Raw genomic sequence first — 20,865 nt, forward strand, 5'->3', positions numbered from 1 at the left:
TAAAATCAAATGGCATGCAGGTCACAGTATGTGAAACCAAGGTAAATATCACCACCTAACCAAAAAGCAGAGTCTGACAAGATTTCAAATCAGTCCATTGTAAGCATACATTTGATTTCACTGCTATCAGTGGGAGTTTAAGGCTCTGGACTTGCATCTTCATATAATCTCATTTTAAGGTATGGCTTAAGACGGTTTGCCCCAGTCATATATATGTGACTATAATTGTGGATGTTAAAAAAAAAGATCACTGAAAGTTGGGTACTGCCTGTAAAAAGATACTGGAAAGAAAAGAGGATAGGCTAAGTAAAGTGGCAAGAATTTAACTCATAATACTTGATAGAGTCATTATTGACAACATCTATACTGCTCAGTAAAACAGGTCCTAAGCCTACCTGGCAAGATCTGGCAGTATTTGTATAACTACTTGGATCTTGGTTTCCAAAGTGCTGAGACGAAATCTTTCTCTTAATTTTTTAGAGTGTCTGAAATAATGTGAGGAATGTGAGGCAGTTTACAAAAATGACATTTTCACAGAAAAACATGAGAGGATGTGCTATTTGCAAAAGGATGAGCCATGAGAGCATGTGTTGTTAATTATCTGCAACTTGTAAGTACCTAGTGCAAAGACTGGACTAGTATTAGAGGATGTGTAAGATGCCTGATTCATATCCCATACTTCTAACTGAGAATGGCCCCTGTTGCTTGCTCTTCCCTGCACCATACATGTGTGTTGTCCTGAAGAGTTCTGGTTTGTGTGGGACAAAACTGTGGCAGGGAGATACGTTACCAACTCAGAGTTATGAACAATTAACAATTCGGTGCTGTCGCTGGGAAATTATTAGTTCTTGTTCGAACTTGCTCACTAGTCCTGCTGTTTAATCTAACAGTACAGATGTTGCACAACACAGCACAATATTCCTGGCAACACAACAACATTTTACACTGGATGTCTCCAGAAAAGCTCTGGCAATTCACACTAGAGCAATTCGAGATATTTCCATCTGGAGCCATCTGTATTGCCTTTTTGCCAGAAATACAGCCATTTCCCACTATAGACTCAGCAGATGCACACATGTGCCACCATCACTTTCAATAAATGTGCCAGGATATGAGCTAGAGTAACTGACAAATTGGCATGTTTGCTCTTGCCCTCATGTTCTGGCTTTTGAAGGATGGACAGTAACCCTTGAGAGAAGGGCGGATGCAACAATTCCTTCATCCCCTGTGCTCTGCTGGCGGCCACGACAGAGCCATCTGTCACGGACATTAGTTTCACTTTCCCCTGCCTGTAAATAGGGATAATAGCATTGTCATTGCTTTGCCCTTGGAGGATGTTGTCCGGAGGCTTTCCTGGAAGACAAGCTAGTTAGCAGCTCCTTTGTGTCACATAACGGGTTTTGAGCTGTGTCGCAAGGACATTGCATGGAATAGCAATGAGGCCAGTCACCGCCATGAACGGCTGCAGGAACCAATTGTTTGGAAGACAAAAATTTCATGGAAGAGATGCATGAAATACTAGCAAGTGCTTCTGTGACCACTGGAACTAATGACACCTAGTGTCCTATGGTTACGTGTCTCATGGTTGATTGACTTTGGTGCTGCAGCTTTTCCTCAGTGAGGACAAATAAACAATTCTTCTTTTCTGCCTGGCAGCCTATTGTCATGAAATCAGCAGGCATTTTACATCTTTGAGACTGTTACCCCTCTGTCAGCATGGCTAGCAGATTCAAAAAGGGGGTTATGAGGGAAAAAAAGAAAGACAAAAAAAAAATCACATAAGAAACTAGAGTAAAAGCAGTATCTCAGACAGGAAAATAAAAAGATATACTTACTGCCATCATAATTGAGTGTTGCAAATTTGGCTTGTTTCTCTGCACAGCCAGCGCTGTTGCACACTCTCATTTGCAGTTCATACCAGGTTGCCTCCTGGAGGTCATATAGTATGTAGGACTTTGACAGGGATGTCCGCTGAGCGGTTGTCCAGACTGTTGTCCCAAACGGCCGGTACTCCAGGGTGAAAGAGGTGATGGGGCACCCACCGTCGTTCCAGCCTATCAGGTTCAGCCTCACTCTCGTGGTGTTAATACTAGCAAAGAGCTCTTGTTCCTTTGAAAACTGTGGCTCTAGAAGCAATGATATATTTTAAGTGAAATGCTTAAGTATTACAGATTGAACACTCTCAAAAATATAAAATTAAGAGAATAATTTCTAGGACAATCCTAACCTCATCTTAAACTCAATGTCTATATATTCATCTTCCTTCCTCCCCTGCCCCCCCCGCCCCCCCTTAAATGTATTTTTTACACTTTGTACCAAACTTAAAACCTAGATTTTAAAATCCATATGTGAAAAAAGTATCCATACATCTCTGCATGGACCTGACTTGCTGGTTTGCACGGACAGGCATAAGTCAACTTGTAAACCTACTGCAGACACTTCATAACAGTAAACACCCCTACTCACTGCTATGCAAAAAAGAAAGAGTTCAGAGAACCATGTAGAAATACCATAGAAGATAAATACACTTGAAGATTGTCCACTGGTGCTCTAGTCTTCTTTCTAGTCTTCTTTTGAAGTGGAATTGAACACAATTTTGTTTGAGAGTACAGAGGCTTTCATTTGTGGAAAATGATTTTTTTGAAGAACTTACAAGTAAAAATCAAATTTTTAAAAACATTAATATGTTGACATTGCACATGATATATTTGAAAATAATATATACTTTGAAATTTGTGTTTCTGAGTTAAGATGTTTCCATTCACAAAGGGGATGACATTTCTATTTACTTGTCCTGTTTTGGGATCAAATGTTGGTTTCTGTTGATATATACATGTAGTGGGTTGACCCTGGCTAGAGGCCAGGTGCCCACCAGAGCCGCTCTCTCACTCCCCTCATTCACTAAACAGGGGAGAAAAGGCATAACGAAATGCTTGTAGGTCGAGATAAGGACAGGGAGAGATCACTCACTAATTGTTGTCACGAGCAAAACAGACCAGACTTAGAGAGGGAATTCATCTAATTTATTACTAGGCAAAACAGAGTAGAGGAATGAGAAAATAAAATCAACCCTTAAAGCACTTCCCCCCACCCCTCCCATCTTCCTGGGCTCAACTTCACTCCCGGCTTCAACCTTCCCCCCCTCAGCAGCACAGGGGGACGGGGAATGGGGGTTACGGTCAGTTCATCACATGTTGTTTCTGCCGCTTCTTCATCCTCAGGGGGAGGACTCCTCTGCTCCAGCATGGAGTCCCTCTCACGGGGTGCAGACCTTCAGGAGCAAACTGCTCCAGCGTGGGTCCCCCACGGGGTCACAAGTCCTGCCAGCAAACCTGCCCTGGCGTGGGCTCCCCTCTTCACGGGTCCACCGGTCCGGCCTGGAACTTGCTCCAGCGTGGGCTTCCCACGGGCCGTAGCCTCCTTCAGGTGCCTCCACCTGCTCCGGCGTGGGGTCCTCCACGGGCTGCAGGTGGAATCTCTACACCCCCTCATCCTTCCTCCATGGGCTGCAGGGGGACAGCCTGCCTCACCATGGTCTTCACCACGGGCTGCAGGGGGATCTCTGCTCCGGCGCCTGGAGCACCTTCTGCCCCTCCATCTGCACTGACCTTGGTGTCTGCAGAGTTTCTTACATCTTCTTACTCCTCTCTCCGGCTGCAAAAGCTCTCTCTCTCTAAGTGTTTTTCTACTTCTTAAATATGTTATCACAGAGGCACTGATTGGCTTGGCCTTGGCCAGCGGCGGGCCCGTCTTAGAGCCGGCTGGCATTGGCTCTATCAGACACAGGGGGAGCTTCTAGCAGCTTCTCACAGAAGCCGCCCCTGTATCCCCCCCGCTACCAAAACCCTGCCACGCAAACCCAACACAATACATTAAAGTTTTTTTGACAGTTCCACATAATACAGGAGTAATGACAGTAAAAAAGGCACCGCAGAACTGAAATAATGACAATAGGCAGACAAGACAGGTCACCAACAAATGTTATTTATATTAAATATTACTGTAGACCGCTTAAAAGTATTATTGCTATTTTCTTAGCAGAAACACAATATTTTTACTATTGGAAGTTACACCTAATGTGATAACAATTATCTATAATGTGCTTTTTTATTCTATGTGATAAAGGATAACTTATTCAATGAGAGTCTCTTTGCCATTCTTGTGCCTTGACGAGATGTACCAAAATGTACTCTCTTTTCTAAATTCTACAGGAATTTAAAAGAAACTGGTGATTCCTACTGTGTATTATGAACTATTTCAACTGGCTCTGACAATAGCTTTAGCTAGAGATGCCTCTGGAGCTCTCACATGAATGAGAATGATCTCATAATTCTAAATCACACAGTACCTCGTTCAGTCTGTAAATGTAACACAGGTAGTTTCCCGGCATGTATACCAAGTCCTAGAGAAACTCAAAAGACTGGGAGATCTGCTTTCTCATGAGCCATCTGGATGTTATCTGAAGCATGTGTAAACCTTACATTTCATGCAAAGAAAAGCAGAACACTCAACTTCTGCTTCTCTAAATGTCCCTTTCTTTAATGTCAGCAGATCACTCTCCCTGACTACTGATAACCTCAGCACGTACACAGCTGATCTGCAGTCTCTCCTGAGCTTCAGCAAGTCATACCAGTCACATCTACTGCATACCAGGTCTTCCCCATGCCACTGAGTGTCAAATGAAATATAAGCTTGCTGTGATGCTTGGGAGATTTGCAACAGCACAGGTGTGATGATTAGCATAAAGGCAAATGTACCTATCACAGTAAACTATCTTTATTATGAAACTACTCCCAAATCAGAGTATTTCTTACAACTAGTGAAGAGATGCAAGGTGATCTTTAGAGCATTATGCAAAGCTACTCCACTCTGTTGACTTAGGGGTAAGACTTTCTAAAGTGCCTCTTTAAGAAGGTCTGTTGCAAAATTTGCTTATAATCCTGACACATATTTGCAATGTGGAACTACCCTCAGCAACCAGGACTATGAGACCCATTACTAAGTTAGCTAAGAATTCCACACATTTTGGCTGTTTCGTCTTGCAGAGCTTTAGGCAAACTTTTCCTTTATTTTTGACACTTATCCTGTTCAAAGGGTGCTACTTGCATGGCTCCTGCAATACCAGCTTGGAGCAGAAATGAGACATTGGCTCCATTTCCTCTACACATAAATATACTCCCCATCTTCCTTCAACATCCAGACAAATAAAACCTTGGATTTTTAAAACATGAGAGGAAGCTATTTCCTTATGGCAACAGCAGTAGTTGGAATTGTTATAGCCTATGATAGTGGAGACATCCCCTTCCCAAATATCCATCAACCCAACTTAAAAAAAAATGATTAGAGAAACAAGGAAGGAATATCAGCCAGTATGTGCTTCAAGTCCCGCAGAAACAGCCTCTTCTGTCGCAGCACGGACACAACTGGAAATGTTTCCAAACCCAATAATATTAAAATACCCAAGTCTGTCTTCTCATCAAACCAAGATCTACAGCAGAATGCAACAATTTTAGGTGAGCAACGGGGATGGAAATCAACGTACCTTTTCCAAGTGTTTTGGCCTCAATGATCTCGCTGATGCGTCCTGGCCCCACTCCATTCTGAGCAGTTAGAGTAAACTTGTACCAAGTGCCACATTTCAGTGTTTCTAAACGGTAGGACCTCTCACTAGGGCTAATGGGAAAACTACCCCACTGCTCACTGTTATCTTCCGAGTACTGCAAAATATAACCTGGAGAAAAAGCACAGATGGCAATGATAAGCCAGACACGAACCACAAATTCTGCAGGTAATATGACAAGTCATTTTAAAGACCTAATAAAACTAGAAAAATCTCATGCACGGGAAGGCATACAGCTCTCCTCTGACTAAAAGATACCAGACAATACATATTTCTGCCCTTACAACAGCTTAAATACCATTTTTATGATCATTTCAAAGGGAAAAGAAAGGGATAGACATTTCTAAATACCCTTCAATCAGCAATAAAGACCAGACGATGAACCTGGACCTTCAAAAATGAATGGGTAGATATTACATGTCTGGAAAATCAGAAAGAGTAACTGTCATAACAGCTGAGGGTACGCTGGAAGAAAGTGATTAAATCTGTGATTAAACCACCACAAAGAGAAACTGCAATTTACTGAAAGCTGTTATCACCACGATAGTGCACGTTAAGCACTGACAGCAATACAGATTGCTTTGAATTTTTTTTTGTTTGTTTTTGGGTTGGGGTTTTTTTTAGGCATTCATAATTATATACTAATCCTATCAACATAGGATAATTTAGTAAGAAGTTGCAATTAACCTGAATTATATTACCTCGGATAGAACTGCCACCATTGTCTCCAGGTATCCAGGAAAGAGTGATAGAGGAAGATGTAGTTTTGGATACAGTGAGTCTTGGCTGGTCTGGTGGAACTAGATGGGAAATAGTTAAAAATAGAAAATAGATTCAAATGATTAGACATGATCTTAATGTCTTCTAACAGTCATTTATCAAATAACTGTTTTGAGTTGCAAAAAATGCAAATAACTTCTGTCAAAGTGTCTGTTTAGCTGACATCCTTGGTTAAGACAAGAGCAGACAAGCTCTCATTTTTTATATTTAATTTTCTACACAATTTTGTCTTTCAGTTCTTAACCCTTGCTTTTCTCTGATTTTTTTGTATCTGTCCTGTCAGACCTAAATGGCATACAAACTACCCAGCCATTATTTTTCATTATTTTTCATGTCTGTTTTAGGGAGAAGCTGAATTTTTAGTGGTGGGAAACAGATGTCCACTTGCAAATGATGCCCCACTCATGCATGTGTTTGCAGGCTATTATGGCAAAAGTAAAAAAAAAAAAGTGCATAACAAGAGTTTCTGCAAGTATGAGTGCTAACTAGGTAGCATAGGTAGATCTGTGATCGGAGGCAGATCCATACTTCTTCCAGATCACACCATCTCTTCACTGAGGCTATTGGTATAAAGACAACACAACTCTATCAGCAAAGGCTGAACAAACTTGGAAACACTTCAGTTGTGCTGCTCCCTATAAATGATATGGCTGGTCTAAACTGTGGGACAAAAGAACCTCTTGGTTCCCAGGACCAGCTCCTGACAGAGTGCAGGAATCATCTCCCATCCTCTGCCCAGTGTCCAGTTTCCTTTGGAGAAAAATCCAGTATGAAAGGACAGAGAAGGACCCATGATATATCCCAATAAGTCGCCCAGGGTAAGGAGAACTGGGACTGGAAATTGGGACAAGGAATTGGAACTGGAAATGGGACAAGGAACTGGGACAGTTTAGGCTCAGCCTAAGTGACCCCAAATTGCACCAGTGTATAGTGGCTGGGTTTCCAGAGCTCAATGCTTAGGGGCAGAAAGTGGCAAAGTAGCCAACTTTCTCTTCACTGACAAATCTACCATGAATCTACCGTATAAAAGGCATCTACTGAGATAATACGATCATATCCTAGTTATAGTCTGGAGAGCTCATCTTTGAATTCTGCCTGAATCATTTAGCTAGTGCTGTTGTACAAGTGACGTAACCAGAACCAGTGCATAAAAACAGTAAGGCCATGGAGGATAGTGTTTGCTAAAATAGAGATGAATGGCAGGCAAAACTCCAAAGAGCTAATCAAATTAGTATTGGAGCCCTGAAGGGTAAATATTTACTAATACTTCATTAATACTCAAGTGCTTTACATCTGCAATTCTAGGTTCAGAAATTGAAAGAGGAAGAAAGGGAAGGTCCTGTTTCAAATCCTTTGTACTGCTCTGGTCACGCATAGCAGCACTGTGTCTGGATCGTCAGATTATTTTCTGAACAAGTGTTACTAGAGGTTACTCCAAGCTCCTCAGAAACATAGACTAAATTGAGCTTTGCTGCCTCAAGAACAAGGAGTGAGGCATGGGCAGTGTCCATCATGGGAAGGGATACGAGAAGCAGTGGCAAAGCTGGGATGGAAATCCAGGGAGGAGAGACACCAGGGTAGTCACACCTCCTCCGGTCACTGCCGCTGCAAGCGTGGGAAGGAAGGGTAGTGTCAGTGGCTGCTGCTGGAAGGAGCTGCCCTTTCCCTGCCGTAGTTACTGCTTGACAGACACCAGCGCGTAAGCAAGGCAGGACAGAAGACACAAATGCTCTGTCGTGTCCAGCAGCCGGCTGCCAGAGGACATTGCCTGCTTTGCCGATGTTTAAGGGTAGCTCTACCTGCAGAGTGAAACTCCAGGAAAATCTCCGGGCTGCAGTTCACGTTCAAGTCATCAGACTGCAAAACAATGAGTGCTGATGTGGAGGCTGCTGGTTTACAGCTATGAATGAGTTCAAAGAGAAGTTGATTTTACTGCCCTCACTAAATAGTGCTGAAGAAAACAAAAAAGACCATTTATGTTCTAAAGGAAAATTCCCTATGTGAGATGGATTTGTTCCATTATTCTGACTGACTCAGCTGAATCCATGGAGAGAGACTGCACACACCACGCTGTGAAAGATTTAGTATAAAACCTTTCTTCACAGCTTCACCTTACCTACAAAAGAAGATGGTCCCACATATTAAATGTCACTCTTTGTCCCTCAGGGAAGTAATATTGATTTGCTTGTAGTTACTGCAGTACAATAACAGCAAGGATATGCAATTTTGAAAGTAGTGAAATATAAATATGAGGTTTCCATTTGGTAGTGTTTTCTCTCCCTACTTCCTGTTGTGGTCATGCTTCAAACATTGCAGAAGAGCATCTTTAGGCTATGCTGGAGTGTAATATACACTATGGCATTTCTTTCAAGGCTTAGTGGACTGGTTTATGCAGAGTGAGTTCAATTGCAGTTGAGATAATTTGTGTTCTCCTATGCTTGCACTAGGAATTTAGATTGCTTATCAAGGGACAGGAGAGTGACTGGCCTTGGCATGGCTCACTTTCCCAATTCAGTTATTTGGTTTCCTGTGGTACAACAATTTGCAGCCAACTGTAGCACTCTTAGGATCTGCTTTAGTGTAAATGAGCAAGGAAATCTCCTGGGTAGTGAATTCTTGGTATGTGAATACACATGCTTTGTTTCACATTACGGTTAATGTGTATTCCTATATTTTCATTGCTTTTATACATATCAACACCACAATGGATACATTATATACATTTCAACATGCATATGAAAAAAAGCTGGTAATATGTGCTAGCTGAACTTGTACTGATGTTTCATTTTAAATGCTTCCTCATTACCATCGGTAAAATTCTGCTCTTGCATAATTAAGTTTTTGTCCAAGGTATCAGTACAGGGGCAAATTTCTGCTGATAGCTTTCTGGAAGCTGAAGAAAAGGCCTTCAGCTCTTTCTGAATTTTGCAATATTTAAATGAAACATGTAATGTTTGTGAGGACAAGGCATAAGTTGATATTTTCTGTATGAAGAACTAGAAAATAACTGAATACAAACACTCAGTTGTCAATCCTACAAAAGCTTACATAGAGACTTATCTGCAAGTGTGTGAAACAATCCATGAAAAGCAAAACATTTACTATATCATAAAATGCGATGGCTGAGTCAGAATGACCTTCATAATGTTTTATTTATTCATTTGGAAGAATGAAATTGTATTAATACAGATTAATATCAATATTTTACATATACCTGCAAAGAGATGTATCTATGCATTACCAGCACATAGCAGTTAATAGCTGTGGTAACAATTATGAGATAGATGCAACAGTCTTACCTTGTACCTGCAAATTCAAAATTATTTCATCTGATCCCCAGTTGTTACTGGCCACACAGCTGTAGTATCCAGAGTCCTCTGCTTTCACAGTACGGATGACAAAGCTGCCATTGCTAAAGATGCTTCTTCGCCCATCAATCATCACTAGACTGGGTGTCCCGTTACTACCTCACAGGAAACAAAGTGCATACATTAAAGAAGTTACAATCAAAATTACTCAGAATTGGATTTTTTCTGAAGTAACAATAGAAAGAAAGAAAAAGGGAGCGGGGGTGGTGTCCTCCTCTAATAGAGACAGCAAAGGAATATTTTCTGCTGGGAAGCACCTGCCATTTGCTTAAAGAACGCACATATCCTGTCCCCAATTTGAGTGAAAATGGGAACTCACTCCCTCTTTAATTATCTGCTATTTCATAAAAGTGCCAAAATAAAAGTCAGTTCCTGGCTACAAAGTCCATCCTTATAAAATTATAGCTATTTGTATCAATGCATAAGATGGTTTCATAGGACTGCAGTATCACTGCTTAAGCAGTGCTTGGATGAAAATTATTGCCCATGTGTATTTCCAAGTGACTCTGTCAAACTGTAAAACTAAAGATCAAAACAGAATAATGGAAAACAAGATATGTGCAAGACATGTACACTGCATTCCACAGCATGATTCAATGCATCAGACATTTCGCTCTCTCAGACTTAAACTATTCTGCGTGCCTGAAGTTGAAACAGAAAAGACTGCTAGGTTTTACGTTTTGAACGTTTACCTTTACCCCTTCTTCATAACTTTTCCTCCCTTTTGATACCTTCTAATCACCACAGCCACTTAGTTTTAGTTCAAGGAATTTCTGAACTCCTCATCTACTGTGACTGTGTGCAGTCCTTCTTCCTGACACAGCCATTTAGGATCATCCACATCGCAACCCTCAGGATTTTAGGCAAATGGGCTTTATTTGAGCTATACATTTAGTTGCTGGTTACCTATCCTTCATCCATTTGACTGTCGGAGCTGGGTCTCCAACGGCTTTGCAAGGGAGGACAATGTCCTTCATCCAGGGAGTTGTCACCGTGCCGCTAAATGTCAAAATCCTGGCAGGAGCTGAGCAAGAGAGAGGACGAAAGACTGTAATGAGGTGTTCATTCATACAGCCCTTGGAAGGGAAACACAGACATCCAGAGTTAAATGTTGAAAACCAAACCAATCTGTTTCAAGCTGTGCTTTTAGGAAATTAATTCCTTTTAACTCATAATATCAGCATTTATTCAAGCACAAATATTATAATTTTAGTATCTGGAAGACAAGTAACTAAAAGAGAGATAAGGTGGAGGACTGGAAGAGTCCTTGTGGAGAAAAAGAGCAAAATCACTTATTCATCATCTTTACTGATTTTTATATATTTCATAGTAGAAATTATGGATGAAAATTATGTCCAAAGGATGCTTCTCTCCTATCTTCCAACAGGAAGTGTCCACAGTAGACAGGTATCTTACAAAAGCTAAATTATTGATACATCACTGTTACAACAGCTATGGTATTAAGTAAAATAAACCTTCACATATGAACATGTTAGTATATTGCAAAGAGTCTATCTGAAGTCCACAAATATGAACAAACCCTTAAGTCAGCTTAATTTTTGTCAGCTCTCATATCACCTAAATATATCAACAAAAATATCACTCCTGTAGTTTCAGTTTATAATATAAAGGAACACTAGGGTTGTATTAGAGCTTCATGGTATGTTATTACTCAAGAATGACCCTTGATAGAAACAGACTTCTTGTTGGCCTCTAAATATACATTTCAAAGGCGCATACTGAATATAGATACATGAAATATTGTATGTTTAATCCCGATCTACATCAATCACGCACACTGATCAGAATTTATACTTAATAATCCATTTTACACCAATTAGAAAAACATGAAAATGAAAGCCCGCATCAAATACAACTGGGACAGTTCATCTCAAAAAAAAAAAAAAAAACAAATCATGCATGAAAGAACAGGCCTTGAAGAGCTAAGGGAAATTGTTTGAGTAGGCTGCAGTGGGACTTGAGATATTGATAAGGAGGAAGGATTTCATAGATTATATGATCAATTTGACTGCGTCACCTATGTTCTCTTCAAGCATTATTGAACACTAAGCTTCCCGAGAGATTTTTCTCTGGTCAAAATTTTAACTGAAAACACAAGAAGTAGCTATTTAAAGATTTAGGGTAACAGACAAAGTCAAGGTTTGGACATAGGACAACATTACTTTCCTAACAGTCAAGCATCGAGATGTCCCGTCCTGGCTAAACAGTAGCTGAAGCCCCCGGCTCCCTCCTTCTGGCAGCTCTGATGGCCAGCCCCAGCAGGAGGGTGCTGTGGCGTGTGCTGCCCTGAGGACATGGTACACCAGAATGATGCAAAGACACTGCTCAGTCGGTAAGTCTCATGATGCAGACTTGTTTTCCACTGTGGCACTCCTAAGGCCACGTCTTCCATAAAAGATTTACAGAGGCCTATACTGACGCAAGCCATGGGCTAATTAACCAAGCTAACTGAAACAGAAAAATGCTCAGTCTACCCAGAGACACGGTGTGAAACGCTGACTCCATTCAAGTTAGTGTTAGAAGGCTCATTTGTCTTCAGTGATGCCAGGTTTTTGTTGCAGAACATGCCTAATGGTACTCATGCCATCTTTAAAAAGCAGCAGGAGATGCTGTCAGCTGTGACTATCTACAAAACACATCTGTAAGCATCTGGACTGCTCCTAGTAGCTGCAGTGCATTCAGAGCAATGGTGGTTATAAACTCGAATCCCTATTCCATGCAAAATTCCCTCTGTAACATGAAGCCTGAAAACTCATTTAAAATGAACTACTAATCCTTTTCTTCTTAGCTTTCTCACTTCTCCAGTGCTTCTCAAAATATCCAGCTATTTCCAACTGCTGCCCGTTATTTTAGGACAAGGCATATGTAATGCAGCAATCCTGCTGAAGCCTTCAGCATGGCATGGCACCACTGCTAGTAAACTTTCTGTGGTATCCCTTTACTTTTAATAGTTATTTCAGCAGTGAATTGTTCCCTAAGTCATAGGTTGGATATCAGATCTCCAAAGCACAACATTTACGTTGTAGCTCCTGGTTTTCAATACCCTGCGTGTCCCATTTCACAGTGATGTGTGGAAGTAACAGAAACCTCACAGACGCCTAAGCCAGTGATCACAGATCATAACTCAGAAGCACACATTACAAAAGCATACCACGCTATTTTTGTGAAAGTACCCACAGCTTTCTATGCATTATCTTATTCCTTTCATGTACTGAGTGCTTTTAAAAGAGATGGTAGAACTGCATGAAAATTCTTAACTCCAATTTTCTTTATAGCTTAAATTCTAACAATGTTCTGAGACTGCTAACAGGTACACAAACAAAAGAAAACTAGAAACAAAATAAATGTCTAGTGAAATTCATTTGAAAACAATAGGTTTGAAATGCTAACAGACATTCATGACCTTAAAATACCTTGAATCTCACAGACCTCTCCCTTTTGAGCCAAAGGCGCTTTATGCAGCATGTGGGCAATTCAGCTGCAGGGCTTACCTCTTTGTTATCAAAGCTACCCAAATGCTTGCTGACTACCCACCAGCCTTGCTTTAAAAGGCATGGCACTGGATTAGGACTGTGTCTGTTCCAATTTTTTGCAAATTACCCAATTATTAATTGAAGATAAAGAGGTGCCTTCACAGAACACTGCACTTTTTTATGCTAATGTGGTTTTCTGATTGTTTGTTCGTTTAAATTATGAATCTTATTACCTACACTTACTGTCATAGATTAAAAAGCAGAAATTCTTTGCAAGAGGCCGTAACACACTTTTTTTTTTTTTTCTCTCTAGAGGACAACACCAAATTTTGAAAGCAAACTGTATAGGGAAACTGAACAAGAGTTATGACAGTTCACTGCAGCTCAGCTTAATCCAAACACAAGAGACATCAGTGAATAGCCTGGGTCAGGAGTTGCTTTCATTTACTTTCTCACAGAAGAATATCCTACGTATTCCAGTATGATGAACCATTAAAGAAACAGACCAATGCGGTGTGTGTACTGTCATGTGAGCCCCACATGTTGCTTAAAAACAGTGAACACACAAAGCAACATAGACTAGGAGGCAAATCTGTTTAACGTTAATGCTCAGGTAGTCTACAAGAACAGGGGAAACTCAACATTAAAATCAGAGAGTTTTCCCCAGAGGATCAGATTGCCATGGGTCGAGATCTGTTATCACCACGTTGCTGGCAAATGCCGTTCTCCATCAGTCATGGTCAGGAAATAAGAGGAACAAGGTGCATGCAAGGTTTTCTGTCTTTTAGATATAATTGATAGGCTAAACCTACAACTGACAGCAATGAAGAGTCATTTGAGGGGGAGGGCATATCCTGCTTATGTGGAGACTGAACTTTCATTGCTGTCATTATTTTCTGTTTGTTAGGTTTTTGCTTATTTTTGTCAGTTAATTACAGAGAATAACAATCTGTTCTGAGAAACGGAGACACTAAAGAAAGAAATTTTAACTTGAATTAAGCTTTCATTTAAATTGGACTATCTGTTTCACATCAAACCCCTCTTTAGACATTCTCACTGTTCTCAAAGGGGTTCTTAAAGGGGTTATAATTAAGTTGACATAATTCAGTTCAAAGTTAACTCTCATTAGCTGTCATGATGGTATCATTACTTGGACAGATACTGTGAAATAAGTGGAGAAGAAAAGGAAGCAAACAACTTTACAATAATGGCCTGTAGGATGTTCTTGCACTGGGCATTTGTGGCAAAATCAAGTTACAACTGCTTCTAACCCCGTGATGTGTTACTTGGTTCAGACGTACCGGGGGGTGAGAAAGGTCTTCAAGGCTATTAGCTCCGCCCATCCCTCTTCACTGTGCATCCACTGCCCTTATTACCACTTTCTCCCAGCTCTCTAAAAGGCCCAGTAATGCATTCATACAGGAAATCTTGTACACGATACAGTAATTTCTAACCTGGCTACATCCAAAGTTCATAAAATTGCTATTTATCAGTATCCCTGGTGTCCATCACAACCTCCACAAATGGATTATTCATCACTTTTTCAGTCCTAAGTGCATGTAAGAGAGGCTTTTCCTGAGCATCATCTAATGCAGACTTTATATCGGAGTATCACTACTAGCTCTAACATTGACTAGATGCATTCTACCGTCTTTCAAAATAAAGTCTTTTTCACACTGACTTATCTATATTGAATTAATTAATTATTTTTCCTTAAAGTCCCCTTGTCTTTTCATACAAGCTATTTTTAAGTTCACTTATTTGTAATCATGGGTCCTGTTAAATAAGCTTTGGAGGAGCAGATTTAATTCCAGTTTTGGTAAGCTCGTTCAGTTGAAGTACCTGTGGGTCAGTTTGTAACTTCTCTATTTTTGGTAAACCAAAAGCAATCACATACTACCTTTCCTTGTAACTAGAGGTTATGCATCTTGGTAACTGCAAACTCTGCATTGTTCTGCATTCATCTTGTCTGAACACCTCCCACTTTTTTAAAATGCTCAGAAGACGGAGAAAGAGAACTTCTGGTGCATTATGTACAGGGGTCCCTTCACACTCCTGGGTTTGTCTACATCCTCAATCTATTAGTATTGCACTATATTGCTGTCTAATTGGTTTTGCTCTTATCCAAGTACCAATGTTTATGTTTTATTTTTGTTTCCTTTTTTCCTTTGTTTTCATCACCACACATTTGTTACCCACAGGTAACAGCAGGCCTAAAAGGAGGACCATACTGAAACCTTTGCCCTGTTTTCCTGAGGTGTTTTTTATCGTCTTCCTTTACAGATATCTTTTACACTCCTCATCTACCTTTTAAGATCTCAACTTCGGTCTCACCAATGTTCAAAATGCAGTATGCAGTTATCCTACAAGAAATTTAACAACAGAAAACCTCTAGGCTTTTCAGATCCTTCAGACTTCTCATAGCCTTTCAGCCATCCTTCAGGTCACTCCTCTAACACTGTGTAGCTGTGAAGAGAAAAGTTCTGTAAGACTGTACAAAAAATGCCAGAAAGAAGCAAAAAATAAAGGTGACTCTTCTCAGTTGACAGAAAAAAAAAATGTAAGCAATAGTATAGGGAGCAAGAATTCCCCTGCTTGTTCCAACTTAGGACTCTTTACTTTGCTAGACACTCCCCACATTTATACCATTGAATCTTCCATTGTGATCTACAGTAGTAATATAGTAGTTACTACAGGTTTCTCACAGGAATTTTGAAAAATATCCATGTCATAGGATAAAAACTTTATCCTAGAGAAGGCACAAAGAAAAGACATGCAAGTTCCCATCACAAGCCTGAGGAACCTTGTTTGCAACTTCTGTGTAATAGGAAGCTATGATGTCATGTGTTGAAATAGTACCCTCCAAACACAATCACTGCCATCCATGACAATAGCTCTGATTGATAGTTAATCTACCATCGTCAGACTGGTTATCTACTACCTAGACAGGTAGGAACAGCAAGCTTCTCTATGGTGACGGTATATGCTCTTCCATGCAGAAAGTGCTTTCTTGGTGGTGGTGTCTGGCTGAAGTTCTGCAAAGCTTTTTTGGGAAGTATCTGTCATCGTAAAGCCCTAGACACTTTATTTTGCGTTAGTACATCATTAGCCACATGAGTGAAGAATCAGCAGGGTTGTAAAACTGTAATGTCAATTAAATGCGTCTACCTTTGCAAGTCTAGGGAACCGTGCAATACACTGTTCATATTGGCACATTCTGTGATGTTATCGATTTGAGTGGAAAAAAACCAAAACACATCAGTCTGAAGATCCCATGTAGAGATTGAGTACTGATGGGACTCTTCTCACCTTGCTATCATCTAAAACGTTAGGTCTTTATTTCGAAGCTATAGCGTTGAAAGCATCACGTCTCACACTACAGGTAAGGCAGAATTCATGGGCCCAAGCAATATCTTTTAATAGAACAACTAATACAGCTGGGGAAAAGTATGTAGGATTTGAAGCACATTATCCCTTCTTCGTATCTGAAATAGAAGCAGCAAACTTCAAAGCTAATGCAAGTTGAGAACAATTGTTCAGAGTTTAGATATGTTAATCAGACCATTATATACAGGAGAGAGTACTTGTGGAGTACACAAGAGATATTAGTAAGGAGGAGAATGATAAAGAAGTTATCTTGTATGGCAAGAAAAAAGAGAGAGACACATTCAGAAGGGGAGGGGGATCATCCGTAAACCCTCTGTACCCAACAAAAGAAGACAAAAATTGCTCCAAATAGCATTTTATTTCCTTCTAAAGTAGGTGGGATGAATTACCCCCTAGAGGAGCACATCATTCTTTCTCTGCTGACTACAGCAAAAGCTTGGGCAATTAGCTGAGAGTTGTCACCTAACTTTTGGAAAGAACTGAAGTTACTCTTGACAAATCCCACTCTCAGTAAGCAATGAGACATAAAGAAGCCACGTGCCTTTTATAACAGTAATTAGCATTGTAAAGTTCTGGATTGCTTTAAAAAGCACTCTCACCGTACCTTTAGCTAGCGGTTCCACAGTGATAATCTCGCTGCTGTTGCCTCTTCCCGCAGCAGTCACTGCTACCACCCAGACGCTGTACTGGCGATTCCGGCTCAGGTTGGGGATTCTGTAGGAAAATGAGTCGGGAGAGGCTTCAAACTCGCTGATTACCTGTGGTGGGAGAGACAAATGTTTCCAGACTAAAATAAACAGTATTTGGAGAAAGTCTGCTAAGCTGAGTGCTATAAAGCCTGTTACTTCAGGGTACTTTGAATGAGTATCAATTGCTCCAAACAGATGGCAGATGGCAATAACCAGAGCAGACACCATAACCTGTTGCAATCAATTTATATTCAGTGAATTTGGGCCTATATTTTGTTTAGAAATTGTTTTTATTCAGATTAGGAATTTTATGTGTCTGCTTATTTTTACAGGGTTGGATAAGCAATTTAAGTGAACGTATTTGACAAATTCTTACCATCGATATTTCTGGCAAACCAATTTTGTTTTATACAAAACTTTCCCAGCAGATGATTCAGTCCTGCATCTGCTATGAAATCTGGTTTACTACTCAAGATAAATCTTTGTTCACCTAGAACCGTTGTGCCAGTGTTTGTTATCTCTGGGTTTGGTGGCTTATTCCTTCAGTAATGGACTGAGTAAAGAAATAAAACTGCATTCTGTAATGGACTGCTCAAACTTCCCCGAGTCTAGTTTTGTTTAATCACAAAATTACTTCCATTCAAAGATTCCCAGCAGAAGGTCATCTCAGCTATTTAGCTGCATTAGCAGGGAAGGACAAGCGCTGGAAGAAATGCCACTTCATGCTACTCTTGCACTGTTACTGAAGTGCCTTGGCCATGGGCTGCAGTGAAGCCGACCGGCTGCTAAGCGATACTTGCTTATCAGTGAGATGTTCTGCAGTCTGCTTGGAAGTGGCCTGTGCAAGGAAAGGTGCAGAGGAACAGAGGAATATATAGATTCCTCCAGTGGACGTGGGCTTTGTGCACCTCAGCACGCCCTCCACAAGAAGCTTGACTCCTTGATGGAGGAGACAGGATACCTCGTCAGCCCCGAACAGTATTACAATGCTCGGCGTAGCCAGTTTTATTTCTGACACAGGCTTTGTGATTCTTGTACGTAAAAATAGCAGGGTAATGAACCATTACAATCAATAATAAAGACTCACTTCCCCGTGCAATACTGATCATGGTAGTGGCTAACTAACACTAGGCTAAAAATAATTAGAACCTTAATGACATAGAAAATAAGATTTTACTAGGAATCAGCATTAAAAATAATCCATCAGTGTAATCTAAACTTGATTCAGGCTGGCAGAAAATGTGCAAGGAGTCCCTTTGATATACAAATATCTGCTGGTGGTAAAGGCCAATTTCATCTGATTAGCATTTCAAAAGGTAGGTTGACCTGAAAACACTGGAATATATAGTCCTTCAAAGTGAATTCCAAATAAATAAGGGATGTTTCTGAGGTATCATTAAACACCTTTCCAGTGTGAACTGGTAGCCAGTTTCAGCTACTGAATGGGTCACTGCATTTTTCTGTTCCTGAGCTGGCATATCCTATAGCCAGGGGAAGAGAGGAGTTCATCTCATCTCATCTCACTTTTCAAATCTAGAGTGAAGACATCTGAATCTAAGCCAGTCACCTTGACTCCCTTCAGAGATCATGCAAAGAAAAGGTAATTTCTAAGTCAAGGTTCTTCTGGCCTATTTGACACACATGCATTGCAGTGGGATGAATCATGCCCTTGACATACCTGTGTTTCACCACCAACTATCGACATGTCCATATAACTAGCCCAGGTATAGTTGTCTATGCTGAAGCCATCTGAACTTAATGTGCTTGTTAACTAAAATGCTTAACTCCCCAGCATTTATACAAATGTGTGCCTCTATTCGCTTCTACAAGAATACTGCCTGTTTCCTCCATAGAGACTAACTTCTCTGGGGAGACTGGTTTGCTCCAGCTAACAGTAATCTAGGCTCAACACAAGCCCAAATAGGGACCTTGCCATACTTTCTAGCCAATCCCATTACTCCTGTCAAAATGCCAAGTCAGTTTGTCCCATTTAGCAAGTGTTGGCCTGGGTTTCCACTCCTGATATGAAGAGGTCAGTGCAGGCAGACACTTCTATTATTATGTGAAATATTACAGCAGGTTTTGAGAACCATCTGTCTTGACATTTACACAAGAATATTGGACAAATGCCCATGGCTTGACAGGCTGGATCTTTGTGAGGTCATACATAAAAATTAATGTATTGATCATGGCACAGGAGGCTGAATTTTAATATTCATGAGGCAGCATTTCCTAGGGTTAATTTGAAAGTCAAACAGGCTAGGCTGTCTCTGACACTTAGGCTCCACTTATTAATGCAGCTATCTAGCATAAGCTACTTCTAAACCACCTATTAACATGGGATGTGGGTACAGCATTTAGGAACAGCTAACCATTACAGACTTCCTTATTGCTAAACTTTAATTCCAGCAAGCATCAGTCCAGTTAAATTTGCACTGTTTTTCCCATAACTCCCATCATTTATGAAAGGCGCATATGGCTGCCTTTGGAAGCCACTCCTAGTACTGCAGATCTCCTGCTTAAATGCCTCACTGCTCTGCTCCCCTCTGCAATGACAGCGGCTGGGATAGTCAGACAGACATACACCCTGCATACAATTGCTAAACACAGCTCGGAGTAATCTGGTTTGGGATAAGGTGAGCAGCTAAGCAGAAAAGGAAAGGAAAACCTCAGCCTTGGAGCTACAGCATTGGCACTAAGCTCTCCTGCTCTGAGGGACAGAAGTTAAAGACAAAACTGAAAAACAAACAACCCTTAAAAATTCCTCTGGTTGCATTGTGGTCAGCTAGAAGACCAGGCAAATTTTCTCAAAACAGAGGAGCTCTCTCTCCCTGGAGCTCCTAAGATGGAATAATCACAGAATTAACTTCTCTAATGCTATTCAAAATGCCTATCTTTAATTCCTTTCTTTCGCCCACAGAGAACCACATTTGCAACTGTAGCTATTCCAAATATAAATTCAATTATTCATGGAATTAATTTATTAATTTAATCTGGTAAATGTATCCTCACTAAATTAATGATTCTTATTTTCTTGAAACAAACTGCTATAGCAAAATGTTTTGGTTTCTAACTGGTTAACATACACCTTTTGTTTCCTCATTCCTACCATTCCCTTTTAAATACTTGGGGATGCTCCAGTGACAAAGAATTGATTTTACTTTTAACTTTTGCCTGTCATTTCAATTAGACTAACATGCCAGAGACTTTCATTACACAAGAAGAAAAAAGGGAGCTTTGTCAGCAAAGAGAATATTAATTGAAATAAGAAATATTTTAAAAGAATGTCACCTTGTCACATATTGGTCTTTGCATGTGCCACTATGAAACATATACTGCTGTTTTATCCCAAAAGCAGTAACATGCTTGCTCAAGGTATTTTTTTTTCTAACTGCTTTTTTTATTCAGATCATAGATGATGGGCTAATTTTTCTTCTTTCTTTAGCTCACTAAGAAACACAGACAGGGCTGAGCTTCTAAAAAGTCAGCAAAGGCTGTGAAGAATAAAATGAAATCAAAAAGTCCTT

General features: G+C 40.3%; 1 protein-coding gene across 2 annotated transcripts in view; it reads right to left on the bottom strand.

The window, feature by feature from the left end:
• Positions 1–20,865, bottom strand: part of DSCAM (DS cell adhesion molecule) — a 476,818-nt gene that overhangs the window by 47,931 nt on the left and 408,022 nt on the right. The window contains exons 21-26 of one of the 2 annotated variants that reach the window (XM_054820229.1): positions 17,254–17,407; positions 10,675–10,792; positions 9,700–9,863; positions 6,322–6,420; positions 5,543–5,731; positions 1,836–2,126 (exon numbers count right to left, since the gene is read on the bottom strand). In XM_054820229.1, coding sequence (XP_054676204.1) covers positions 1,836–2,126; positions 5,543–5,731; positions 6,322–6,420; positions 9,700–9,863; positions 10,675–10,792; positions 17,254–17,407 — 1,015 coding nt within the window. Of the gene's footprint in view, positions 1–1,835; positions 2,127–5,542; positions 5,732–6,321; positions 6,421–9,699; positions 9,868–10,674; positions 10,793–17,253; positions 17,408–20,865 lie in introns of those variants that run through there. The other variant, XM_054820238.1, reaches the window with a different exon arrangement.

This window comes from Grus americana, chromosome 1 (genome assembly GCF_028858705.1).
Source record: "Grus americana isolate bGruAme1 chromosome 1, bGruAme1.mat, whole genome shotgun sequence".
Taxonomy (NCBI): Eukaryota; Metazoa; Chordata; class Aves; order Gruiformes; family Gruidae; genus Grus; species Grus americana.